General features: G+C 47.5%; 1 protein-coding gene and 1 pseudogene across 1 annotated transcript; one reads left to right on the top strand and one right to left on the bottom strand.

The window, feature by feature from the left end:
* Positions 1 to 720: 720 nt before the first annotated feature.
* Positions 721 to 27,006, top strand: SLC22A14 (solute carrier family 22 member 14). The gene is made up of 11 exons (XM_034661771.1): positions 721 to 805; positions 13,806 to 14,321; positions 15,062 to 15,165; positions 15,389 to 15,543; positions 16,594 to 16,762; positions 21,563 to 21,683; positions 21,933 to 22,030; positions 22,306 to 22,520; positions 24,129 to 24,237; positions 24,856 to 25,059; positions 26,673 to 27,006. Exons 1-11 carry the CDS (start codon positions 752 to 754, stop codon positions 26,854 to 26,856), a joined length of 1,929 nt encoding a protein of 642 aa, XP_034517662.1. The 5' UTR covers positions 721 to 751; the 3' UTR covers positions 26,857 to 27,006.
* LOC100478549 lies at positions 3,515 to 5,292 on the bottom strand (annotated as a pseudogene).
* Positions 27,007 to 27,319: the final 313 nt, after the last annotated feature.

The following is a 27,319-nucleotide window of genomic DNA, read 5'->3' as shown; positions in this document are numbered from 1 at the left end:
CTTCCTGCCAGGCTTTTCCAGTCAGCTTATTTTCCAGCCTTCACCAGTGGCCATTTCTACCCTCCATCTGCGTTGCTCCCTTCCTCCTACTTCCATTCTAACACAGAGCTTCCCTCCCTTCAAGGAAAGGAGAAACCATCCTATGGTGGCTCCCCAAACTTCCCATCACCAAATCTCAAAGCAACGCTGCCTCAGGCCTCAGCTGCTTCCACCTCTGTTCTCAGGTCTGAGGGCAACTGAGCTCCTCTGGCTCTCCTCCCCATCCCCCACCCTGGGCATGGGGACCCAAGATGGGCAAGTTGTGTCTGGAAGGGTGAGAGAATTTCCCTCAGTGGGGCTCATGGGGATGGCAGGAGCTCCAGGTCCCAGAACCATCTGGCCAGAGGCATGGGGCTGGCTCAAGTGGAGATTTTCCCAGCCCACCCTGCCCCATTCTGTCTCTAGGGTCTGCAGCTGGAGTAGAATGGAGTAGAATGCTGCTTCTCACCATCCCTCCCCACCCTGAGGAACTCTCTGTCCCATTGTGACACTATTCCCCGGCCACCAATGAAACCCAAGAGTTCTGCTTCCAAGGGTCTGGCTGGGCCTGGGTTGTGGTCAGGTGTGCCCTGGCTTTGGATTGTGGTCCTGTCTCCAGGGAGGAGGGACTGGGGGGGTGTGTGGAAGGTGGCAATTATGATGACACCTGGCAATTGTGGGGCTGCGTTCTCAGCACAGATGTGGACAGGAGACTGCTGGGGCCTGTTCAGCTATGAGAGGTCTGTGGAAGGAGCAGGCTGCCTTCACAGGAAGTGTGAGTTCTCAGGTACGGCATTTGGCCATTTTGTGCCCTCAGATAAAGTGCTGCTCCCAGCTTTACCTCCCTTTCCTGGGCCTCTTTTGGACACTGAGCACCAACAACGGCCTGGGGCCTGTCGCCTGGAAGGAAACCGAGGGGGTCAGCCGTGGAAGCAAGTGCTCCAGAGGGCCACCCTGCAGGGGACCCTGCAGGAGAAGGCTAGTTCAGCAGGCTCCAGGCCTGAAAACACAGTTCCCGATGTGGGAGGTCTCTATCCACCGCCACCCCCTCCAACCTGGCACGTGTACACACTGTATTGGTTTCTGAGGACTGCTGTGACAACTTACTACAGACATAGTGACGTACCACAGATCTGTTACCTTCTAGCTCTGGAGGTCAGAAGTCCCAAATGGGTCTTACAGGGCTAAAATCAAGCTGTCAGGAGGGCCGCATTCCTTTCCGGAGGCTCTAGAGGAGAATTCATTTTCTTACCTTTCCCAGCTTCTGCAGGCCGCCCACATTGCTTGGCTCCTGCCGCCCTCCATCTTTAAAGCCAGCGATGGTCACGTCCTAATGGATGTAGCGAAAGTGTATTCATTTTCATTGCTGTATTGTATTCCATTATATAAATACACTACACTTTACCCATTGTTCTGTTGATGGGCATCTGTGCTCTTTTTTTTTTCATATTTGGTGTGTGTTTTCATGAATATTTTGGTGTCCATTCCTGGATCGTATGTAAAAATGTTTCCCCAGAGTTTATACCTAGAAGTAGAATTGCTGGGTCCTAAGGTATGCAAATATTCGACTGTATAAGACAATGCCAGATTGGTTTTCAAAGCGGAACTATGAATAATCCTGCCAGAAATGATGACTTGGTATTGTCAGACTTCCTAAGTCTTGTCAAGCAAATGAGTGTAAATGTCTCATTATGGCCCTGATTTGCAGTTCCCTCATTATTAAAGAGGCCGAACATTTGTTCACAACTTAGTGTGCCACAGGAATTTTCTGTTCTTGAAATGCTCGTTCATGTCTTTTACCCAGTTTTCTATTGTCTTTTTATTATTGATTTGTAAGTTTCCTTATCTATTCTTGATTCTCACTTTTTCCCAGTAATATGTGTTTGCAAACATATTCTCCCAGTTGTGGCTTTTTTTTTTTAATTTTAGAATTTTCATCTTCAAGTAGTCAGATTTATCATTTAACAACTTTACGATTAGCATAAAATAGTATAGCTTTTTTTTTTTTTAAAGATTTCTTTTTTTTTTTTTTAAAGATTTTGTTTATTTATTCGACAGAGATAGAGACAGCCAGCGAGAGAGGGAACACAAGCAGGGGGAGTGGGAGAGGAAGAAGCAGGCTCATAGCAGAGGAGCCTGACGTGGGGCTCGATCCCATAACGCCGGGATCACGCCCTGAGCCGAAGGCAGACGCTTAACCGCTGTGCCACCCAGGCGCCCCAAAATAGTATAGCTTTTGTGTCTTGGTTAAGGAATCCTCACACAAGGGACACCTGGGTGGCTCAGTCGGTTAAGTGTCTGCCTTCAGCTCTGGTCAAGATTCCAGGGTCCTTGGATTGAGCCCTGCATCAGTTCAGGGGGGAGCCTGTTTCTCCCTCTGCCTGTCACTCCCCCTGGTTGTGTTCTCTCTCTCTCTCTCTGACAAGTAAACAAATACAATCTTAAAAAAAGTCCTCACCCAAAAGTAAACCACATATTCCTTATATTTCCTACTAAAAGTTTTGTTCTTGAAATTTAAGTCCTTAAGAGGGCTGGAGTTTTTGTTTATGGTGTGAGGCAAGATTCCAGTGTTAATTTCTTCCATTTATGATCCATCATGCTACTCTCTCTCTCCTTCCAAACTTTTGTTTGCGTAGATCCGTTTCTGGGCTTTCTATTTAGCTATTCGTGAACTGTTAGCACTGTTAACAGCGTTTAATGAATGTAACTTTATAATAAATTTCAATATCTGGCAGGACAAATCATTCCTCCCATTTATTCTTCAGAATCGTCTTAAGTATTCATGACTTATATTCTTCCATATTGTACAATCATCTTGAGAAATTTCACAAAAAGACCTTTTGGATTTTGACTGCAGTTCTAATGAATCTAGAGACCAATATGGGGAAGAGTTGACAACTTTTATTCATGACCATTAGACACCTCTCCATGTATTTTGCCTTCTCAACATATTTTCGTAAGGTTTTGTTTTTGTTTTTTTTTAGTGGGGGAGGAAAGGGTAGAGGGAGAGGGAGAAAAAAAGTCTTAAGCAGGCTCCACGCCCAGGGTAGAGCTCAATGCAGGGCTCGATCTCGCAAGCCTGAGATCATGACCTGAGCCGAAATCACGGGTTGGATGCTTAACGGACTGAGCCACCCAGGCGCCCCCATGTCTTCAGGCTTCTCGAGACATTTTTTAAATTTGTGTAACAAATTAGTTGGAGATGCAATTTTATTATTTTTTTTAAGTAAGCTCTACGTGCAATGTGGCATTTGAGCTCACGACCCCAAGATCAAGAGTTGCGTGCTCTACTGACTGAGACATCAGGTGCCCCTGACGTGCAATTTTAAAAAGCAAAATGAAACACACACACACACACAAAGTTGGGGAAGAGTCACAAATAATGATTCTATGAAGACAGAGTTTTTCAAAAGTGCTCTTCATGATTTAGTAGAACAAGGAGTTTGCTACCATGTTGTTTAACAACAATTGCTTATATTGCTCATTTTCTGAGATTTCATTCCAATAAGAGCCGCATATTGTTAGCTTGGTTTTATGGCTGCTGGTAGTCAGACTTCCTGGAAATGGAATTCATTTCCAATTGCTATCTTAAATGAATTTTGCTTATTGCGTCATGAAAGTTGGGCTCTGATGAAGTTACTGCTGTAGGTGGCACACTGAATACCCTCATAATTTTCTTTTTATTCCTTTTGATACACATGAGGAGCCCAAAGCTGTCAAGGATCCCAACCCAGCAAAAGTTGGTGGCTTCATTCTAAGCCTTTTTAAGGCCATAATTAATAGAGCCATTGGTACCCATCACCCCCTAAACTCCAGGCAGGGGAGCTGCTCACTGGGAGGCAGCAAGCTAGTGGGCTGCTCCTGGCTCCTTCCCTGGAGTCAGGGCTGGTCCCAAACTGGGTTCAGCTGTCTTCCTAGTCTCCTCCAACCTGGAAAAATTCAGGCTTCATCTTTCATGCTTTGACACTTTTGGAAAGTACTAATGAGTTATTTTGTAGAATGTTCCTAAATTTGTTTGGTATTTTCTCATGATTATATCAACATCATGCATTTTTGGCAAGAAGTGATGATATAACCTTCTTTTTTTTTTTTTAACTCAAGACTCTTTTTTTAAAAAAAAAAAGACTTTATTTATTTATTTGACAGAGAGACGGGAGCACACATAGGCAGAGCAGGAGGCAGAGGGAGAGGCAGGCTCCGTGCTGAGCAAAAAGCCTGATGTGGGGCTTGATCCCAGGACCCTGGGATTATGACCTGAGCCGAAGGCAGACACTTAACTGACTGAGCCACCCAGGTGCTCCAATATACTCTTTTTAGTGCATGATATCAAGGGCTACCTGATGTCCCATTAGTGGTGATTTTAATTTTGATCACTTGTTTGAAGTGGTGTCTGCCAACTTTCTTCATTATAAAGTTACTGTTTTCCCCTTTGTAATTGATCATATCACGTGGGGAGATACTTTGACACTCTGCAAATATCTGTTTCTCATATGTTCATCCTCCTGTTTTATATATCCATCAATGATTCTTGCGGGTGATGATTATAACTCTGGTGCTTGCCAAATGGTGATTTTCTATTTCCATCATTCTTTCTATATTATTAATGTAGAATTCTACAGTAAGGAAGAGCTGTCCCTTTTCTCCTGTTAATTCAAATATTATATCAGCACGGACTCAGGTATATTTAGTCTATGGGTTATAATCTATTACTGTCACTATTTATTTTGTTGCTAAAATTGTCCCAGGTTTGGTTATTGAGGACTTCTTCTGGTTGGCTTCTGTGTCCTTCTGACATACCCCTGTCATTTTGGGGGCCATTCCTTACTTTCTGGCAGCACAAACACCCCCCCCCACTGCCCCTGCATCTTGCACTTTTCCAGCTCCAGCCCTGGGACCAACAATTTCTCCAAAGAACCCTCATTCTTTTACTTAGAAACCAAGATCTGAGTACTAGGTATGATCATTGCTATGAGGTATCACTGCTTGTGGGCCATCTCGGTGTGCAGGGTTAGAAAATATATACCCAGCATCTCTCTATCTCTCCATATGTGTCTGAAGTTGTGAGTTCTTACTGGTACCCGTGATTCCAATCTAAGGCCATGGTCTTCATTCTAGTCTTCCCCTGTCCTTGGTTGTAACTCTTTTCGCTAGCAGAAATCTAGCTCTTATTATCTACAATATAGTTCTTTGCTTTACTCCAGCATGTACATAAAGCAGCTTCACAGGTGCGAATTCATATCCCCGTGATAAACAGATGCACTCACCAGAATACATTTTTGTACAATTCTTATCTTCAGCTTTATATCATTGACAAACTATTTTCCAAAGTTACTTAAGCTAGTTCTTTTCTTCTCTGTCCCCATCAATGTGGTTATGATGTTTAGTTATAATACACTTAGGTTTGCCATTTGGATGTTTGCCTTGTCCTGACTAATTTTAATTATTTGAGGAGGGGGTTGTATGTGAAACATGCTATGGTTCTAAGGATCAGAATACAAAAACTAGGAATTCATAGGAATTTTCCTCCTCTTATTTTTCTTTTTTCTTTCTTTCTTTCTTTTCTTTTCTTTTTTTTTTTTTACATCTGCATAATATCCCATCAGGCAGATGTACCATCTTTTATTCAACCACTCTCCTATGTATGAACATTAAGGTTGTTCCTTATATTTTGCAATACCATCAATGCTGCAGGGAATAATCTTGTGCCTATGTATTTTCTTTTTGATGAAAGTGTACCTTCAGGGTAAATTCCTAGAAGCAGGATTGCTGAGGCAAAAAGCTAGTGCACATATAATTCCGTCAAGTGTGTCAGATGTCTCCAAGACCACCCCCAGTTCTGGATTCACTAGATGCACTCACAGGCCTCAGAAACTGTTATATTCACAGCTAAAATTTATTACAGCAGAAGGATACAAAGCAAGGTCAATAAAGGGGAAAGATGCACAGGGTGGAGTCTAGGGGAAACAGGCACCAGCTTCCAACTGTACTCTTCCAGCAGAATTACACAGCACGCCCTTACCCCCCCGCAGCGATGAACAGTAGCGAGATAGGTCAAGTCTTTTCTGCCAGAGAACCTTCCTTGAGCCTGAGTTGAGGGTTTTTACTGCTGGGATGGGGAGTTGGGGGGGGGCAGGGAGGTGTTGGTCACACAGGCACAAAGTACCTTCATGATTAACTGCAGTTACTGAAACTTCATGACTCAATTTCAGACCTTAGGAAGGAAGGAGATGTTCCCCATAAGGCACAAACCACATAGTTAGGCTGGTACAATGTGGTTCAAAGTTCCAAGCATGCAAAATAGTCTTATCAGTTTGTAGCACAGGGCTCAATTCCCAGAGGCCAGCTGAGGACCAGTCACACATGCAGGTCCTAGGAGAACAGGCAAGACTGAAGCAACTCAGCTGGGTTAACTCTCCAAATTGTCCTTCAGAAGGTTTGCACCAGTTTGCATTCCCATTAACAGTGGGAATTTGTCTCTTTACAGTCTCACCAACAAAATGTGTTGTCATAGTTTTTAATTTTTGCCAATCTGATAGGTAGAAAATGTTCTTTATTGTATTGCTGTAAGTTGCATTTCTCTAATTTCAAGTGAACTTGAACATTTTCCCATTAAAATGGTTTATTTTTACAAATTGAATGGCTTTAGGTGTACAGACATGTAATTGACTTTTATATATTCACATTATACTCAGCTAGTTTGCTAATTTCTCCTTTTGTTTCTAATTATTTGTAGATTCTTTGGGGCTTTATTTTCTTCTTTCCAATCTTTATGCTTTTAACTTCTCTTTATCTCATTGCACTTGCTAGGGCTATCAGTACGATGCTGAACAGAGGATTGTGGACACTTTTGTCTTCTCTCTCATTTTTAAGGGAATAATTCTAATATTTCCCCATTTTAGGATATTTGGAGGGGTAGATTCCTTTTATTAGATCAAAGAAATTCTAATTTTTCTAGGATTTACAAAAAATCATGAATCAGTGTTGAATTTATCAAATGCATTTTCTGCATCTCTAAACATGATCATATGGCTTTTCTCCTTTAATCTACTAGATAAGTATTTATGTATTTTCTAATAGTAAAACCATCTTTGCTTTCCTAGTTTAAAACTGACTTGACTGTGGTTTATTTTCCCTCTTTATACACTATCAAATTTGATTTACTAACATTGTACTTAGAGCTTTTACATCTATTTTTATGAATGAAATGGATCTATAATTTCCATTGTTGTACTATAGTTCTCTAGTTTTGTTACTGAAGTTAGAATGATTGGGAAGTTTGTCTCTCTTCTTATTCCCTGAAAAACAATTGTATACACTGGAATAATCTGTTACATACAAGTTTGGTAGACCTCCCGTAGAACGTTTTGGGTCTGGTGTTTTCTTTGTGAACTTCTGCTTTCATTTCTTTCTTTTTTTAAATTTATTTTTTATTTCATTTCATTTTTATTATTATTTTTTTTAGAAAGAGAGAAAGAGAGAGATGGTGTGTGCTGCGCAGAGGGAGAGGGAGAGGGAGAGAGAGAATCTCAAGCAGAGTCCCCATTGAGCACAGAGCCTGATGTGGGGCTCCATCCCAAGACCCTGAGATCATGACCTGAACTGAAATCAAGAGTCAGACACTTAACTGACTGAGCCCCCCAGGCGCCCCTGCTTTCATTTCCCTCATCATTGTAGAACTTGTAAGGCTTTCTATTTATTCTGAAGTCCATTAGATTCATTTTGTTTTCAGAATTTAATTCATCTAAGTTTCAAATTCATTGGCATAAAGTTAATGTTAGCATTTAGTTAATATTTTTAATCTTCCTGTGTCTTTATATTCCTTTTTGCATATATAAAAGACTTAATTGCACTTTCTGTTTTTTAAATTTTGTATTTAATTTCACCAGGGGTGTGTCCAAATTACTCATCTACTTAAAGAACCAATTTTGGACTTTGTTGATTCTCTTACTATATTTTTGATTTCTATTTATTTCTGTCTTTATTATCACCTTCCTTTACTTATTTGGGTTTATTCTACTGTTTTTTCCCCACTTTTTATCATGGGCATCTTATTTATTTTCAGACTTTCTGATTTTCTATTATAAAGTAGTTAAAGTTATAAATTTCCCACAGAGTACCACCTTTTATACCACCCACAAGTTTTAGTATGTTATCACTCATTATGACTCATTTATAAATATATTAAAATTTCCATTATGATCTTTTTTGACTTCTGGGTTATTTACAAATTTTTAAAATCTTATATGTATATATTTATAAGACTTAAAATATAAATATAGTTATAGATATATTCCATGTTCATGGGTCAGAAGACCCAATATTTTATTAAGATGTCAATTCTTCCTAACCTGACCTATAGGTTCAATACAAATCTCAATAAAAAATACCGCAAGCTAGAAGGGTTCCTTGGTGGCTCAGTCAGTTAAGTGTCCAACTCTTGATTTGGGCTTGGGTCATGATCTCAGGGTCATGAGATCAAGCTCCGTGTCTGGCTCTGTGCTCAGCGGGGAATCTGCTTGAGATTCTCTTCCTCTCCCTCTGCTCCTTCCCCTGCTTGCACTCCCCCTCCCCTCTAAAATAAATAAATAAATCTTAAAAACAAACAAACAAACAAACAAACAAACAAACAAACAAAAAAACCCAGCAAGCTAGGGGCACCTGGCTGGCTCTGTCAGTGGAGCACGTGACTCTTGATCTTGGGGTTGTATGCTCCAGCCCCATGTTGTTGGGTGTAGAGATTACTAAAAATAAAATCTTAAAAAAAAATACAGACAGCTATTTTGCAGATATCAACAAGCTTATTCTAAAGTTCATATGGAAAGGCAAAAGACCTAGGAGAATCACCACAGTAGTGAAGAAAAACAAAGTTGGAGGACTCACAATTCCTGATATAGAGACTTACTATATAAAGCTACCATAATCAAAATGGCATGGTATTGGCAATAGAATAGACACATAAAGCCATGGAGCAGAGTAGAGCCCAGAGGTAGACCTACATACAGTCAACTGATCAAAGATGCAAAGGCAAGTCAATGGAGAAAGGACAGTCTTCTGTAATGATTGAATGGACTGTAACCATTGAATGTCCATAGGCAAAAAAGTTAATCTAAACATAGATTTTACACCCTTTACAAAAGTGAATTCAAAGTAGATCATAGGCCGAAATGTAAAACACAAAACTACACATCTTCTAGAAGAAAACACAGGGGAAAATCTAGGTGATCTTGGGTTTGTCAATGAATTTTTAGATACAAAACTGAAAACAGAATATATGAAAGAAAAAAATTGTTAAGTTAGACTTTATTAACATTAAAAACTTCTGCTCTGCAAAAGATGCTTTTAAGAGAATAAAAAGGCAGGGGCTCTTGGGTGGCACAGCGGTTAAGCGTCTGCCTTCGGCTCAGGGCATGATCCTGGCATTATGGGGTCGAGCCCCACATCAGGCTCCTCTGCTTTGAGCCTGCTTCTTCCTCTCCCACTCCCCCTGCTTGTGTTCCCTCTCTTGCTCCTGTCTCTATCTCTGTCGAATAAATAAAAAAATCTTTTTGAAAAAAGAGAGAGAATAAAAAGGCAGACCACAGGCTGAAGAAGATATTTGCAAAACATGTATCCAATAAAAAGACTTGTATCTAAATTATACAAAGAACTTAAAACTCAACAACAAGAAAACAAACATCCCAATTAAAAATGAGCAAAAGATCCAAAGAGATAATTCACCAAAGATAAATAAACACATGAAAAGATGCTCAACATTATTTGTCATTAGGGAATCATAGTTTAAAAGAATGAAAAAAATGAGATAACACTACATATCTATTAAAATGATTGAAATCTGGTGTGCCTGGGTGGCTCAGTGGGTTAAGCATCTGCCTTTGGCTCAGGTCATGATTCCACAGTCCTGGGATTGAGTCCTGCATCAGGCTCTCTGCTCAGTGGGGAGCCTGCTTCTCCCTCCCCCTCTGTCTACCTGTACTCTGTCTCTCTGTCAAATAAATAAATAAAATCTTTAAAAATAAAAAAAAATAAAATAAAATAACTAAAACCCAATAAACTGACACCACCAATTGCTGATAAGACGTAGACAAACAAGCATTTTCACTCACTGCTGGTGGGAGTGGAAAATGGTACAGCCACTTTGGAAGATAGTTTGGCAATTCTTACAAAGCTAAACATAGTTTCACCATGTGATCCAGCACCTGTGTTCCTAGGTATTTACCTGATTTGAAAATTACGCTCACACAAAAACCTGCATGCAAATGTTTAGCAGCTCTATTCACAATTGCCAAACACTGGAAATGACCAAGATGTTCTTCAATAGGTGAATGGATAAACTGTGTTTAAGTGAATACAGTAGAATATTATTCAGTGATTTAAAAAAGAGCTATCAAGCCATGAAAAATTATGAAAGACCCTTAAAGTGCATATTGCTAAGTGAAAGGAGCCAGTCGGAAAAGCTATATACTGTATGATTCCAACTATGCAACATTCTGGAAAAGGTAAGATATATAGTAAAAAGGCCAGTGGTTACCAGAGGTGCGAGAGGAGGGAGAAAGGTTTAATAGGTGGAACACAGAAAATTTTTTTAGGGCAGTGAAATTCTTGTATGACACTCTATGGTGTCCTAGTGGATACTTGACCCTATGCATTTGTCTAAACCCATAGGACTTTAGAGAGCAAAGAGTGAACCTTAACATATACAAATTTTTTAAAAAATCATTTAGGAAACCAAGGGATCCCAGGATGGAAGGCATACTAACTACAACTGTATTACAAATGTATGTGACATACACAAGAATTCTAAATTAAGCTATTAAGCTGTTTGTTAGTGACTTCTAATTTAGTGGCATGGGAGTCATAGACAATTTCTGACCATTCTCTGAAATTTGTTGAGGTTTGCTTTCTTAGCGCTGGTACATGATAAAGTTCTACAAATGCTCTAAGTAGGCATGAGAAAAATGTGTATTCTCTAGTGGTTAGATGCAGAATTTTACAAATGGCCATTAGAAAAAGCTTGTTAATTGTGTTATTCAAATAATCTTTATCTTTGCTAAGTTTCTGTATATTTGACCCCTTGGAAAAGATGCACTGAAATTTCTCATTATGATATTGGAGCTGTCACTTTCTCTTGTTAGTTATACTCATTATCGCTGTATATATTTGAAGACCTGTGTTAGGTTCATATATATTTAAAATTAACATTTGTGGTGTACTGAACTTTTATCTTTAGATAATTAATCTCTCTATTCCAAATGATACTTTATCTTTTTTATTTTGTCTGGTAGTAATATGGCTAAATCAGCTTTCTTTTGATGACTTTGCCTAATACAACTTATTTTAAAAAGATTTTATATATTTTTTGAGAGAGAGAGACAGAGAGAACACAAGCACGGGGAGGAACAGAGGGAGAGGGACAAGCAGACTTCCTGCCAAGTGGCGAGCCCAATGCAGGGCTCGATCCCAGGACCCTGAGATCATGTCCTGAGCCGAAGGGAGAGACTTAACCAACTAAACCACCCAAGCACCCTGCCTAATGGAACTTTTTCTATCCTCCTACCATCAGCCTTTCATGTTACTGCTTTAAATGTGCCTTCTTACAGAGTGACCAAATTGTCATGCAAATCAAAACTCTCATGAGAGGGTAAGGGGACACTATGAGTCATTACACTAGCACAGGGGATGTAAACTGGGTGTGTTCTGGGAGAACTGGAAAATACTGGCCATCCTCTGTAAAAACAGCATACGAATTCAATTTTTAAAAGCCCTAATGCATGGGGCATCTGGGTGGCTCAGTTGGTTAGGTGTCCAACTCGTGATTTTGGATCAGGTCATGATCTCAGGGTCATGAGATGGAGCCCCACGACTGGCTCCACACTCAGCAGGGAGTCTGCTTGACTCTGCCCCTCCCCCTGCTCTATAAATCAATCAATCATTTAAAAGGCTCGATGCAACCATCTCTTTTAACTAGTGATAATCAATGTACCATGTCTCATTTCTCCAGTCGCAATCATTGTCATCCACTTTTTCTTTTTCTTTCGTTTTCTCTTTCCTTGACTACTTCTGGATTGAGGGTTCTTATTTGTTTTCCCCTTCAGACTACCTTTCCCCACTACTGTTCTCTAGGTATATCACTGGAATGGTTGTCCTTGAAATTTTATCATGCAAATGTACCTCCGAACTCTTCATTTCTCTGTTCTACGCCCCAAATAATAGAAAGGCTGTAGGATACTTTAGCTCAGATTGTCTCCCTCCTGACATATATTATGGTTGCCCACCATTCAATCTTTTTCCCCCCACAAATGGACAGGATTTTTATTATTTAATATAATCAACAGTTGGATTTGCTTACATGTTTACCACATCTGATTGTTTATCATTGGCATCTGAGACTGTCCTCCTGAGATAGTTTTCCTCCTTCTTATTCTTTAGAAACTCCATTAAAGCAGGTCTCGTACATGAATGCTTCCTCAATTTCTGACTAGCTGTAACTGTCTTTATTTTACCCTAGCTCTTGACAGATAATTTTGCTGAGTCAACAATTCTAGATTGGCTATTATTTTCTTTTTTTCTAAAGACTTTCACTCTCTTCTGGTTTCCTTGTTGCTTATCAACTCTTGTTTCTTAACCGAAGACTGTGAACACTGCTCATTTGTCAGTGATCTGTCTTCTCTCTAGATGTTTTTGAAGACCTTTTTCATTGATGTTCTGCAGCTTTGTTACAATGTGCATAGCCATAGGTTTCTTCTTTATGGATTCTGCTTGAGATATGCTGCTTCCTGAGTCAACGGATTCATGTTTCCCAAGTTTTTAGAAAACGCATTGCTTTAATTTCTTTAAATCTTGCTTCTCTGTTTCTCCTACTGGGCCTCCCAACTGGATGGATGGTAAACCTTGTATCTCCCGAGTCTCTCTGCCTCTCTTTCACATTTCGGCTGTGAGTTCCAGTGTAATTCTCCGTGTCAAATCTGACTCGGCTTTTTCCCTTTTAGTGTTTCCATTTCTTTTAAAAGTTCAGTGTCTTCCCTCCAAAAATGTCCTTTTGCCAGTTCTTGTTGTGAGCTCATCTTGTAATTATGACTTTTGTGTCTTTGAAATTTTGTAGGATAGTGGTTCTATGAACTCTGCATCTGACCGTTCCAACACCTGCAGTCAGGAGCTGTTGGGTCCTGTTTCTGTTGACTCAGAATGGATCACCTTGTCACGACTTTCAGAACCTTTCGTTTTGAACTCTTTGCTTGATCTTCTTAATATCCTTACAGTCAGTATTGCTATCTCCCTTCCCGCCTCCCCCTTTCCTGCTTTTCCAGTTAGGCTCTATGCTGCTCTACACCGCTCTGCCATTTTGATGCCCCAGGCCTGGCTCCCAACATCTGTGGTTACCTGGCTACTCCTGATCCAGATATTTTGGGGGGGGTTATTTGTTTTTTGGAAGAATTTTCCCTGGAGATCTCTCCTACCTTTTGCAAGACTGGCAGTGCCTGCCTGTCTATGTAACCAAAGTATCAGTTGTGGGGAAGCTGTGGGAGAGAAAGCTCCTCAGAACTTATTCATGACAACGAAAGCATAGCATTTTCTACAACATTTACAAAATCCTAAGTGCACTGAATCAAGGATGGGTGGGGCCCATGGGGAACAAATTATGTTAATGAAGAAACTTCATAAGCGAAGGAGGGAACTACAGAGAACATCAAGGCTGGAATCCAAACTTCCAGTTAGTGGTTCCCATGCCAGCCTCTGATGTTTGGGAAGTGGTGTCAGCAGAGACTGAGCTGCATTCCTTCTTTGAACAGGTGGCAACAGGAAACAACTGCAAGGTAAAGAAGAGATCCCGCCATCCTCCCACGAGCTCGAACCAGCTTGAAGCACCAGAACACAGCCATTCCCCGTCTCAGGAGATGCTGTTACACAGATCAAGGGCCACAGAAGCCCAGCAGGATGACAAGTTTGCCAACATCCTGGATGTGGTGGGGGAGTTTGGCACATTCCAGCGCAAGCTGGTGGGCCTCACCTTCATACCCAACATCCTGTTGGCCTTCTTCATGTTTGCTGACATCTTCACGTTCACAGCCCAGAAGCCTTACTGCAACACCAGCTGGATACTGGCAGTGGACCCCAACTTGTCAGAGGCTCAGCAGTTGAATTTGACCCTGCCCCGAGAACCCAATGGCAGTTTCCAGACATGCCTCATGTACTTGCCTGTGGCCTGGGATCTGGAATCTATTATCCAATTTGGCCTCAACCACACAGAGTCATGCCAAGATGGGTGGATCTATCCTGAGACCAAGAAGAGATCGCTGGTCAATGAGGTGTGCCTTCTCCCGAGGTGTCTATAGCTACCCCACAGGCCCAAAGATGTGCCCTCACCCTTACTGAACAGGTGGGAAAACTGAGGCTCAGGGAGGGGAAGCAACTGGTCCAAGGTGACCTTCCAGAGGCAGAGCCAGGGCAGAAACATAGGATCCCAGTTGTCTAGGCCTGGCCTCACCTGTCTTAGCCAGGAAGCTAGAGCTGACGTGGGTGTCGAGGCAAATGTCAGTTGGCAGGCTTTGCCATCTGTCTGGAGAATTGCTCCGTGGTTGTGGCTCTGCCCTCTGAACTCACACAAGATAGAGAACTGGGGAAAGAAGCAGCTTTGATCAGGTACCTCTTACAGGGTTTCTCAGCCAGAGCCGTAACCCGGGCCCTTCACCGCACAGACCTGACCAATTTGAATCTCTAGGCTGGGGCGTGACATCTGTATTTGGGAAAGGGTCTTCAGTGATTGCAGCTTTTGCTCAGTTACATTTCCACCTATTCCCCCTTTTGGCCTAGGCCTCTGGTCCCCATTCTCCAGGCCTCTCTCCCAGGGTCTGCCAGATGCAGGATGGGCACACGCACAGCTGTCAGATGGGCACACGCACAGCTGTCCGAGCCTGTCCCACGCCCCTTCTGCCTAAAGGCCCACCCCGGGTGGGGGGGGTGGAGGGGTATATGCTCAGTCCCTGGACCCAGAAGGCCGACCCTGGGCGGAGGCTCGTAGCCAATCCTGCGTTTGTAAAACCCCCAGTTTGACTTGGTGTGTGGCAAGGACCGGGACACGGAAGGCGTGCAGACCATGTTCACGGCTGGCCTCCTAATAGGTTCCCTCATCTTTGGGTTCGTAAGTGACAAGTGAGTGTCCCAGAGTTCCCTCTGGTACCTGGAAGCCCCTACCTCCTCCTCGTGGGCATTCAGAGCTTAAAGAGTGTCAAAGGGGGGAGGCGAGGGTAGGGGCACTCTGGAGGCCTATGGACGGCTCGGGACCGGTCCCGGGTGTTGGACTGGGCCCGGGCGTTGGACTGGGCCAGTCTTGGAGGTCCGCGCCTTTGGCGCAGCCTCCCTTGAACGCCCGCAGGCTGGGCCGCTACGCCACCATCCTGATGTCGCTGCTGGGGCTGACCATCTTCGGTTTTGGGGCAGCCTTCGTCAACACCTTTCACCAGTACCTGTTCTTCCGCTTCGGCGTGTCCCAGGCTTTGGTGTGCTACGCCATCAGCAGCGTATGTTTAGGTGAGGTCCAGCCGCCCAGCGCGGGGGGCGGGGCCGGGCCTCAGGTGCGCCGCAGGGGCGGGGCGAGCGAGGGGGCGGGGCTGGCGCGTACCTACCAGGAGCCCGCTGGACTAATAGAGTTGTGGCACAGTAGAGGCTGGCCGTGGAGGGAGGGGCTTCCACTCCCAATGTCCCAGAGATGCTGGAGAATCCGTGCTCAGACTGCCCTTCCACCCTCGCCCTCCATCCTAGCCCCCTCGTACCCCGCACATTCCCTGGCCATACTTCTTGCGTCCCCCAGCCGCCGACATGGCTTATATTTATTGAGCCCTGCAGAAGGCCCGGGCCAGCTGCTAAACCCTTTATATGCACTGTCTCATTTCATCATGACAGCACTCTCTTCAGGAGGTACTCTTCTATTACCCCTTTAGCAGAGAGGGATCCTTGAGCCTCAGGAAGTTAACCAACTTGCTCAGGGCCACACAACACTTACACGGAGGAGTTGGGATTTCATCCCAGGCCTGTGGGCTGTGAAAGTGCCAAGTGCTCATACACTCACTCACTCAGCTTACAGCTGCTGTGGACTGGTGAGCTCAGGGTTCCCTGGCAGGAGACCTCTTCTCCTTGGAGCTTGTCCGAGGTCACTGGCTTGTTCACAGAGCCCTAGGCCTACGTGGCCAAAGCCCTGAGGCCCTAAGAACAAAGATAAGGACACAGACTCCTGCCTCACCACGTGTCAGGCCACGTGTGAGGAGTTGTGTGCAGAAACGGGCCGTCTCTGCGAGAGAGAGACAGGGTCAGGCAGGAGGTGTTGAGAAGGAGCAGTCAGGGCAAGAAGGGACTGGGAGCTATATATGCGATTAGGAGGTCAGGCAAGGGGCCTAGAGCGAGTCCTGGGGGCACAGAGGCGCTCTGCTTGGCTTTGAAGTACTATTGACTTTGGGCAGAAGAACCTTCACTGAACTGTTGAACTGTCCCTAGCAGGGCTGGGGCATCTCAGAAGGCTGGGTGCTGGGGTAGCCCCAGGGACCCCGAGCTGACCATAATTTTGTCCTCTTGGCCTCCACACAGCCACTGAGTGGCTAATTGGCCAGCACCGGGCCCATGCCATCATCCTGGAACACTGCTTTTTCTCCGTGGGAGTCATGTACCTGACCGGGCTTGCCTACACCCTTCCCCACTGGCGGTTGCTGTTTCTGGTGGGTGGGGCACCTGTGTTCCCCCTCATCTCCTACATCTGGTGAGCAAATAGGGCATGTGCAGTGATGGGTCTGATGGGGTGTAAGTTGAGGGGTCTGGAGGGTCCTTGAAGGGGTGGAGTGGGTAGAATTTTTCCCCTGGAAAAAATGCATTTGGAAGAAATGAGAAAGAGCCCAGGGCAGAGCCTCTGGAACCCTAACGTTAATCCCCATCAGAGGAGACACTCAAAGAGATGTCAGAGAAGTAGTCAGAAAAATCAGAAGGCAAAGTGTTGAAAGGCAGGGTTGAAGGCAAGAAAGGTGATGCTGGGGAAGAGTCTATTGGCCTTGGTGACCTGGAAGTGGCTTCAGTGGTGGCAGGGGGTTGAGGAAAGAGGAGAGGCTGAAAAATGGAGCCGTCTGGGAGACGACTCTTTCACAGTGCTGGGCTGAGGTGGGCAGGGGGAAAGTGATGAGTGGTTGGGCAGCAAACTCAGTCAGGGAAGGGTATGTGGTGTTCTGAATTGTGGGGAGTCATAGACAGGAACCTGAGACCCCCAAGCCAGGAAGGGGCACGTGATGGGAGAGGGAGGGAAGAGAAGGCAGATAGAGAATGAGAGGAAGAGACAGAAATCACCTGGTGAAGGTCAGGCAGTTTTGTGTGGAGAAAGGATCAGGTTTCACCTTGACATCATCATGTTTAATCTTTACAACCTTGAAAGAAGAATGTGAGTCTCCTGTCCTGGGGGATGAGGGGGGGTGGGGGATGAGAGGAGAACTGATGCTTCAGAGGATCAAAGTAACTTGCCCAAGGCCACGCAGCTACAAAGTGGCAGACCCGGGATTTGACTCAGCCTGTGTGGCTCTGAATTTTACCCACTGAGCCACACACAACATGGATTGTAAGAGGTAGAGTTAGTTACCTTTAAGAGTGAGGGCATGTCGGTGGCTTGGAGACCTTCCAAATTCCAAAAGCTGGAGACCATATTTGGCAGTGACTGGCATTCCCAAGTGGGTACCGGGGCCCCGCTGATCTGTCATGGGAGCTAGGAAATACTGTTTCATGGTTTGACCTTAAAACATTTTTAAAAAACAATAGACGCATGTGGCTAAAGACTAAGTAATCCCAAAAGGTTTGTGGTGAAAAATAAGTCAACAATTTCAGCCCCTCTACACTCCCCTAGTTCCTTCCCCAGAAGCTGTCACACTGTGGACCCTTCGCTCTCTCTCTGGTAGATGCCTACAGAGTTCTACATTCTGTGACTAGACGGCTCATTGAATGGAGCACATTTTTTTTCAGACATGTCCTGTCAGCTGTTCCTTCCCTGACACAATATCTTGGGCAATTTCCATCTCTTTACAGTCAATTCTTTTCTTTGTTTTTCCCCAAAGATTTTATTTATTGGGACACCTGGGTGGCTCAGACAGTTAAGCATCTGCCTTCAGCTCAGGTCATAATCCCAGGGTCCTGGGATGATCAAGCCCCGCATGGGGCTCCTTGCTCAGCTGGGAGCCTGCTTCTCCCTCTCTCTGCCACTCCCGCTGCTGTGCTCTCTCTCTCTCTCTCTGACAAATAAATAAATAAAATCTTTTTTAAAAAAATAAAGTTTAAAAAAAGATTTTATTTATTTATTTTAGAGAGAGCAAGCGAGTGGGGGGAGGGGCAGAGGGAGAAGGAGAGAGAGAATCTGAAGCAGAGTCCATGCTGAGCCCAAAGCGCCTGGTTTGATCCCAGGATCCCAAGATCATGACCTGAGCTGAAATCAAGAGTCAGACGCTTAACCGACTGAGCTACTCAGGCGCCCCCTCTTTACAGTCATTCTTAATTGTAAGAAAAAGTCTCATTTTGGCCATTCAGACTCACTTTGAGGCATTAAAAAATCCAGTCTAGTCCAATTTAAAACTTGATCTTACATCTAGTTCACAGTTTCTCCCTGGTGGCTAACTAGCTCAGGCTAGTGTTCTGACCTTTGTCCTTCTTCCCTTGTCTACCAGCTCTGATCTTCCAGGTCCTAGGCAGGAGATAGGACATCAGAGAAGGGAGACAAGTGTGCAACAGGGGCTGTTATCAGTGGTCAGTGTCCTCTGTAGGGCAGATGTTCAGAGGCAGGTGCCTTTGGGGCCCACGTGTGGGTCTTCAGGGGTCCACTTGGTGTTTCCTAATGCTCCAGGCACTGTCTTTATGACGTCTCCGCACCCTGTCTCTGGCAGTTCACCCATAGCCTCCCTCTGCAGAGGTCTCCTCGCCCTAGCATGTGGAGTGGCTTCAAGACAGCAGGGTTTACTTAGCCAAAAAGACTCTCACCGTCCCCAGCCTCTAGCCTGCCATTGTGGATGGCTCCCACCAACTTCCTACCTCATCGTATTTGGGTGATGGCGGGGGTGTCCCCCATCTCTGGGTTTGCATAGGCCATCAGTAAGCTCCAGGCAAAGAGTGGGAGGGCAGACTCCCTTTCTTGAAGGTGGCCCCTTCACCAGGTTTGAATAGATGAAAGTAACCTGGGGAGGGGAAGAGAGTCTCACTACCTTGAACTGGAAATTTCCGGCCTCTCTCCATCACTGGGGGAGGTGGCTGTTGGGCTGTTTTGTATTTTTATTATTATTATTTTAAAGATTTATTTATGTATTTATTTATTTGAGAGAGAGAGAGAGGCAGAGACAGAGCACAAGCAGGGGGAGTGGCAGGCAGAGGGAGAAGGAGAAACAGACTCCCTGCTGAGCAGGTAGCCAGACATGGGGCTTGATCCCAGGACCCTGGGATGATGACCTGAGCCAAAGGCAGATGCTTAACCTACTAAGCCACCCAGGCGCCCCTTATTATTATTTTTTTTAGTGCATCTTGTCCTGAATGTGGTAACACCTCTTTTTAGAATGTGAGGTTGTCAGTCATTGTTAATAGCCTTGAAACATCAGCTGAAATTCCAAGGCAAAAGTTTCCATGTCATGTTTGGTTATACTGCTCTTCCTCATTCTCTGATTTTATTATTTTCTCAATAACATTTGAAACTTGCATTATGAAAATAAAATTGCAAAACAATTCTGAAATATTTGGGGGAATATAAGTTAGAGTTTTCTTTTTTCCCTCCTGCTCCCTACATTATCTGTGTCCTCTGGGGTAATTTTTTTCCTGCTTGATTATTTTGGCCCCCTTTTCATAGAGAGGTTGGTTTTGTTTTTTCAACATTTGGTGATTTTTGGTCATCCCTTCATCTTTAAGAGCAAGTTACTAAGATGATAATGGGAAACTGTGAACAGAAGCTGATTCCCTGGTAATTCTGTAGGGCAATGCATCTCAAATTTCTATGAGCAGCAGAATCAATCACATGGGGGGGTGGTTAAAACATCAACGACTGGGCCCTGTCCCCAGAGGTTCTTAATCAACAGGACTGGGGTTGGGCCTGAGAATCTGCATTTCTAACAAGTTCCCAGATGATGCTGGTGCTGCTGGTCCGCTGACCACACTTTGAGAACCATTAACATTGGGTGACCAAATAGCAGGTGCCTTTTCTTTGAGGGATCCCAAAGTCAGGGCGTTGCCTGGCTCAGGTTGTTTTGTTCCCTGGTGGGGCTAGGAGCAGGGACTCTTGTCATCATCATGGGGACTTCCACTCTGTTCCCCTGTGTTTGTCCTCAGCAGCCCCTAGGCTCTGGGTGAAAATGATAGAGGGAACCAGAGGCCTGTATCTGAGGACTGGGGTGTTCAAGGTCCCCTCGCTACATGCCATGACTTGCCACGTGGCCACCAGCCTGCCTCCATCCACTTCTGGGCTGTGTGTTATGTTGTTAAATCTTTCTTCCACCCGTCCTCTCTTCCACTCTCTTTGTTGATATCCATCTTCTTTCCACTAGTTTAGAGTGGCATGTGCTCAATCTCTCATCTTTTTGAAGAAGTCCCAGTTGGGTGACTTTCTTTAGGAGAGTTCCCCAGCCTTTCCGTGTCTGCTGGCCCCTAGCGGAGGGCAGGAGCAGAGGCAGGCAGAGAGAATGAAGTGGCCACTAGTGTCAAGGGCATGTGTTTACAGGGCTGGCCGTGGAGTTCAGGCCAGGGCCTAGATGGGGTGGTGTGTTTGTGTGTGTGTGTGTGTGTGTGTGTGTGTGTGTGTGCACGCGTGCAAGAAGTCAGCTGATGGCATAGTTTGTAAAGAGTGTCTAATCAGGGCACTGAGGTCCATACCAGCTCTGCTTCTGTGACCTTGGGCAAGCCCTTAGCCCATGAGGCTGGGAATAAAATGGGGATAATCATACTAGGTCCAGGGTTGGGCAGGGATTAAACCAGATGATTTATATGTAAGGTCACCAAGCACATTGCCCGGGCACATCATAAGGGCTTTGAATGTTCACCTGTGTGAATTCTGACAGCTTGGGAGGATCGAAGAACCGAGGGACCAGAGTTATTCCAAAGTCAAAGGCAGTGGGCAGGGGACGAAGTGGGACAGAGGGGACCTCTATTTACCCAGGCAGGAGCTGGGTCCTGGGGTTCCCCATATCCTCCAGGCTGTTAGGAGACAGAGAGGGAACAGGAGAAATGCCAACCATGAGAATGGGGACCTAACAGAGGGCGTGGGCATGGGTGCCCTCAGCGTGCCTGGGCAGGTGGGGCCGAGCACTGAGACAGACAGGTAGGGAGCTTGTGGTGGTAGCAGAGGGGGAAGAAGCTGTAGGGCAGAGGCAGCCAGGGTCTGGGGTGACCCTGAGCGGCAGTGGGGGCTGTGTGTGGCCTGGGGAAGGGCTGACTGCCAGCAAGGGGCAGAGACACTTTGAGGTGGAGGGTCACTTTCAAGGCCTCCAACATCCATGTCACCTCACATTGGAGGTCTCTGGGGCATCTTAGAAGGATGGCTAAGAGCAGGTGGGCCGTGCAGGATTGTGCCGGAGTCCCCGCGATGGCTGTTGATGAAAGGGAAGCTGGAGAAGGCCAAGCAGGTGCTGTGCTATGCGGCCAGTGTGAACAGGAAGGTTATTCCCTTAAGTCTGCTGGATAAGGTAAGAGGCCTCAGGCCTAGAGTGGGGGCCAGATGGGGCTGTGAAGGAGTCTCTTCCTTCCTCCTGGGACCTCCAGGAGGAGGACTGGCTGTCCCCAGTCCACCGCTTGAGGAGAATGGTGTGACCCTGCCAGTGGAAGGCCAGAGTCAAAGCTGGCACTGGGGGGTGGGGGGACCTTGAGGTCCTGTGGGGGTGGGGAGCAAGCTGGGGTCTCGGTCTGGCCTCTGGCTGGTCCTGCTTGTCCTGTAGCTGCAGCTGCCCGGAAAGAAGGTGACCAAGGCCTCTGTCCTGGACTTCTACAACAATACGCACCTGCGCAAGGTGACCTTGATGATGGGCTGTGTGTGGTGAGTACCCGGGATTGGCAGGCAGGGACTGCGAGCAGAACCTACCAGAAGCTCTGGTGAGGGCATGGGTGGGCTGCAGGGGGGCAAGGACCGAGGACACTGGCTTGGCTACAGATCCAGAGCTCCGTGCTCGTTTCTGTCCCCCATTCCCACACCGCTCCGCTTGTCTCTGCCTCAGCCTTTATTCCTGCCCTGTCTGCTGTATCTCCCTCCCTCCCTCCCCCTCTCTCTCCCTCTCTCTCCTCCAGAGTGTCTCTCTTCTGGCTTCGTTTCAGGTTTGCTGTGGGTTACAGCTATTTCACGCTGAGCCTCAAGCTGAAGGATTTGGGCGTGAACATCCACTTCACACAAGTGGTTCCGGGCATCATGGAGGTGCCGGCCCGGCTGTGCTGCATCTTTCTCCTTGAGCAGATTGGGAGGAAGTGGAGCCTGTTTGCGACTCTCTGCCATGGCTGCCTGATGTGCTTTCTTGTCCTTATCCTCCCCTCAGGTATTGCTCCCCCTGCCCTCAGCGCCCTTGCCCACCCCACCCCCCAGCCTTCCTGCTCCCTTAGATCTCTTTCTCCTGCCCTGTTTGGCCAAAAAGACACCCTGGGAGTCAGCGGCTGCCCCCACGGCCCTCCTGCCCTCCTGAGCTGCGGCCGCTCACGGGAACACTGCCCTCCTCAGGCCAGAGTCCCAAGACTGGGCTCTGGAAGCTCTCAGAAACCTGGAAGGGGAGGGCGTACTGTCCCAAGGAATCATCCTTGTGTGGGAGACTGGCGGCCTTCTTCCAGCCTGCGTCGGATTGCGTGGCTGAGTGTGAATACAGGCCCACAGAGAGTCCTTCAACGGGTACCCCGGCCCTGCCTCTTGCCTCTAGCCTCTGATTGGGAAATGCTTGTTATCTGGACCTTCACGAGGAAAAAATAACCTGCCCACGGAAAATTGAGTGTAACAGGGGGCTAAGCTCTCAGGAACATTCTTACAGGGAGGCCTCTCCTTCCCAGGAGGGCACAGTACTCTTCAGCTCAGAACTAGAGAAGGAAACTGGGGGTGGAGGGCTGGTGGGGTGAAGGCACAGCAATATTTTCAAATTTTCAAAGAGCCCTGGGACAATGAATATGCCCCAGGTCACAGGGCTAGAGAGTGGCAGGCTGAGGATGATACAGACATTAAGATATCAGTGCTCACTCAGAACTGCTAACCAGAGAGCCCCCTCGGCTGCGGGGGCCAGGGTCTGCCTCCAGGGAAGCCCTCCTGTTCTCTGCGGGCTGGCATTAGAATTATGTGTGCCTTGCCAGGGACCCTTCCTCTCCCAGATGCTGGCAGTGTTGACCGGCTAAAAGGAAATGGGGCCATAAATGCATTCTTAAACTGCTGTTGCTTGGTAGTTTTTGTAAAAGGTGAGCCTATACTGAGTCAAACAGAAATGTTTAAAACTCTCAAATGGGTGAGAGAAGCTAGGAGTAAAATCCCCAATAGATAAAACCAGATCTCCGGTTTCAAGCCAGAGCCAAGAAAAGCTGGGGCCAGCGTGGGGAGTGGGGCAGGGGCGGGACCGGCAGAGGCTCACAGAGGAAGAGCGGCACGCCGCCAGCTCCCAGTCAGTGGGCAGGGGCTCCCGCTCTGGGCTTTACCGAGTCTGAGGAACGGGCTTTCCCGGATCTTGTCTTCCTCCTCTTTTCCTTCAATGCGCGGGTCTGGCGGCCCAGTGTTGGGAACCCTGGCTCTAGGGACCGAGCAGTTCGGGGCACCATGCACACTTCCCTGCTTTGTCCACCTTGCACAGAGTGACAGGGATGGTGGGAGGGGCCTGAGCAGGCCAGGGGTAGGGGAAGCTGCCTCAGGTGAGGGTGTGGAAGACAAGAATGAGCGTGGAGGCAGAGGTGTCGGGGCTGAGAGGCCATGGAGGGGAGCAACTCTCCCACTGCAGGTGTACTAACTTCCGGCCGGGCTGGGCCTGAGTCTGCTGACCAGCTGACCAGGTCGGGGGTGGTGGGGGGTGGCGGGGGAGGTTGAACTGCTCAGATGCCTTCTGGCAGGGATGGAAGAAGAGCAGATGGGTGGCTCCCTATCCCTCACCCCAGACTCAGGTGGCCACGTTGTCTGGCCACAGAGCTGAAATCCATGATAGTCTTGATGGTTGTGCTTGGAGAGTTCAGCCTGGCGGCCTCCGTCTCCGTGTTCTTCATCTACACCGCCGAGCTCCTGCCCACTGTCCTCAGGTAGGCGGCCTGGCGGGCAGGGCCGTGGGGGCGTGGTGAGGGCGGGGAACCCAGACGCTTGCGCAGTGAGAGTGGCCGAGCACCTGGTGACAGGCACGTGCTGAGTGGTTTCCCTGGATCACCCCATTACCCCTTCACAACCCCCCCCAAACTTCACTGTTAACCCTATCTCAGACAACAGACAACAGAGTCAGGTGGAGGCCAGACCACAAACGGCAGAACCTGGCAGTCTGACCACGGTCTGGTTCTTGCCCCGCGGGTCTGAATGTGTCTGTGCTGCTCTGAAACTCTGGCTGTAGCTCTGGGTTTGGGGTGGGGCGCCCCTGGTCAGGGTGGCGGCTGCCCCTTGCCACCCAGCTCCACTGCCCTGCCTTGTCCCGCACACCCACCCGTGCCCTGGCTCTCGCTTCCCCTGCTCCTGAGCCAGGAAGCAGGCCCCAAAGAAATAATGGCCTGCCCTGAGCCAGGGAAGAGCCAGATGCTGGCGGGCACTTGGTGACTCGGGACAGGCTGGAGACTGAAGCATGTGAGGTTTGGGGAGCTGCTGCTTCCACCCCACCCCCACCCAGCCTCTGGGCCCAGGAGGCCTCCTAGATGAGCTCTCACCTCCCCTTCCAGGGCGACAGGTCTGGGGCTGGTGTCTCTGGCCTGGGCAAGTGGAGCCATCTCATCCCTGGTGATCAGCCACCAGAAACTCACCCTCCTACCCATCTTTCTCTGCTGGGTCTCAGCCGCCCTGGCCTTGTTCTTCTGCACCCTGCTGCCGGAAACGCAAGGTCAGGCTCTCCCTGATAACCTGGAGCACTGCTTCCTGCAGACAAGGTAGGTGTGTGAGGCCCCTGGCCCTTGCCACTGAGAGTATGTCAGGCACCGTCCACCCCTGCCTGTTTGCCAGAGGGGCCTGTGACACAAGGCCACTCTGTCTACAGCAGTCTCCCCAGCTCTCCTGGATGTCACCACCTCCCTCCTCCATGCAGCCAGGCCTCTGCCACCTTCCGTCGTCTTGGCTCTCCTGACCAGCCTGGACTCCGGCCTTCTTCTTTCCTCCCCCTCTGGCTGCCTGTCTGGACTGGGTGCTGCCCTTGGAGATAGCCTGGGCTCTCTCCCTCCCAGGGCACAGGGCCTGCCTGGGATCAGCTCTCTGAGTACCTCTCCTTTCCTATCTGAACTCTCAGCTTCTCAAAGAGGACCCAGTCTTGATCCATGACTCTGACCTCAAGGCTCCAGCAGCCCAAAGCCCCTTTTGGGAACTGGGCTCCGCCCTGACCGCTATACAGGCACTTCTGGTCTCTGGGCTCCTCTGGTCTCATGATTGGCAGAACCATGCCTTCCGGGATTTGGGGCAACATGGTGTCACTCTCTCCCTGGACCTGAGGGGACCCGAGCACCAGTGAGCGGCAGGAGCTTCCTAATGTTCTCCAGTGTCCTGTGCTCATACCACAGGGTGGTTGCCTCTAGCCATCCTCTGCCCTCCTCCCCACCATCCTTCTCCTCTTTCCCTCCCTCCTCAAACTCTGTTGACACCATCTGTGCTAGGCATTGTACCAGGGCTGGACGCAGAAGTAAGAGGTCTCCAGCCTTAAGTGATCATTTATGGGGAGAAAGACATGCCAAGAGTCTTCCCTTCATGGGCTCTGAGGGAGGGATGCACGGGACCTCTAGGAGGCCCAAGAGGGAGGAACTTTCATCTGGGGAGTTGGGGCAGGCTTCACAGAGGAAGTGACATTTGAGGAGGGCTTGAAAGGATGAAGAGGCATTTGCCCCATCATAGAGGGGGGCATGCAATGCAGCACAATCACTAAGAACACAGACTCTGGAGCCGGGGGGCCTGCATTTCTGTCTCCGCCGCCACTTCCTAGCATGTGGCCAGGGGAGTTACCTAACGCCTCAGACACTGGTTGCTTCATTTGCAAAATGGAATGATAACAAAGTAATAAAAATAGCTAACATTTACTGAACCTTTACCGTGTGTCAAGTCCTGCTCCATATGTCCATGCCTTTTCATATGTTGTCCTAACAACCACATGCAAGATAGGTCCCGCCACGACCACACTATTTTACAGATGAAGAAACTAAGGCATAGAGAAAAAAAGACATGTAGCCTAGCCTTTCTCTGTCCTGGGGCTTTGGGCAGGATTAAGGCCACATGAAGCGCTTGGCGCAGAGTCTGGCCTGTGGCAAGCACTCAGGAAAGAGATGAACCCCCAGAGATGCAGGAGCGTGAAGGGTCTAGGTTGGGAGATGGCACACACCGGGTCCTGGAGGTTAGGGTCCCTCACAGTGCGTGACAGGGCTTGGCTGGGGACCCTCAGGCATGGGAAGGCCCCACCTCCCAGGAAGGCACAGCCATGTGTGGCTGCAGCTGCCTCGAAGGTACTGCTTTTCTTGGTTCCTAAAGATGGCGCTCATGACTTGTTCTCCAATGGCTTCTTCAGGAACATGGCTGAGGACCCGCTCACCGAGGATGTAGTACTCATGGATGGGACTGCGGAAGTGAGGAACAGGACCATTCGCAATTCCACGATACTGAAAGCGGACTCGGACATTCCCTCCAACGCATCTTGTCAGGACGCATCTTTGCAGGGCGGAGGAAAAGACACAGACCCACGGAATGACTGAGGGCCAGGCCCCTGGATGATCTCGGTTGGAGCTGCGTGGCTGGGTGTGGGGCTGTGGACTCTAGGCCACAAATTCCAGGCCCAATCCAGCTTGGGGGGAGGTCGGTCCTGCTCCAAGGCCAGCCCTCGAGATCTAAAAATGGCCCCTCTGGGCGAGCTAGGGTGTGATTCATTCCAATAAAGGTGCCATGTTGGACTTGAGACGGCTGGGTCAAAATTGGCTACGTGTGGAGAGTCCAGAGACCCAGGCCCAGAGGAGGATGGGTCAAACAGGCTCCTTAGAGTCCTTCCTGTCCTTAACTAACTTTGGGGACAGCGAGGGGCTCTCTGGATGGGGGTGGGGGGATGGCTGTGTCTGTGAGGGCTGGGAGTGAGCAAGGGCAGGACTGTGCCCACACCACCCACGTCCTCTAGCACAGGCATCTGGTAGTGTGGGTGGGCTTCCAGCTCTTGTGCCAGTTGAC

This window comes from Ailuropoda melanoleuca, chromosome 6 (assembly GCF_002007445.2).
Source record: "Ailuropoda melanoleuca isolate Jingjing chromosome 6, ASM200744v2, whole genome shotgun sequence".
NCBI classification, from domain to species: Eukaryota; Metazoa; Chordata; class Mammalia; order Carnivora; family Ursidae; genus Ailuropoda; species Ailuropoda melanoleuca.
Note: the sequence above shows the minus strand (reverse complement) of the source record. Positions and strands in the feature narration are given on the sequence as shown.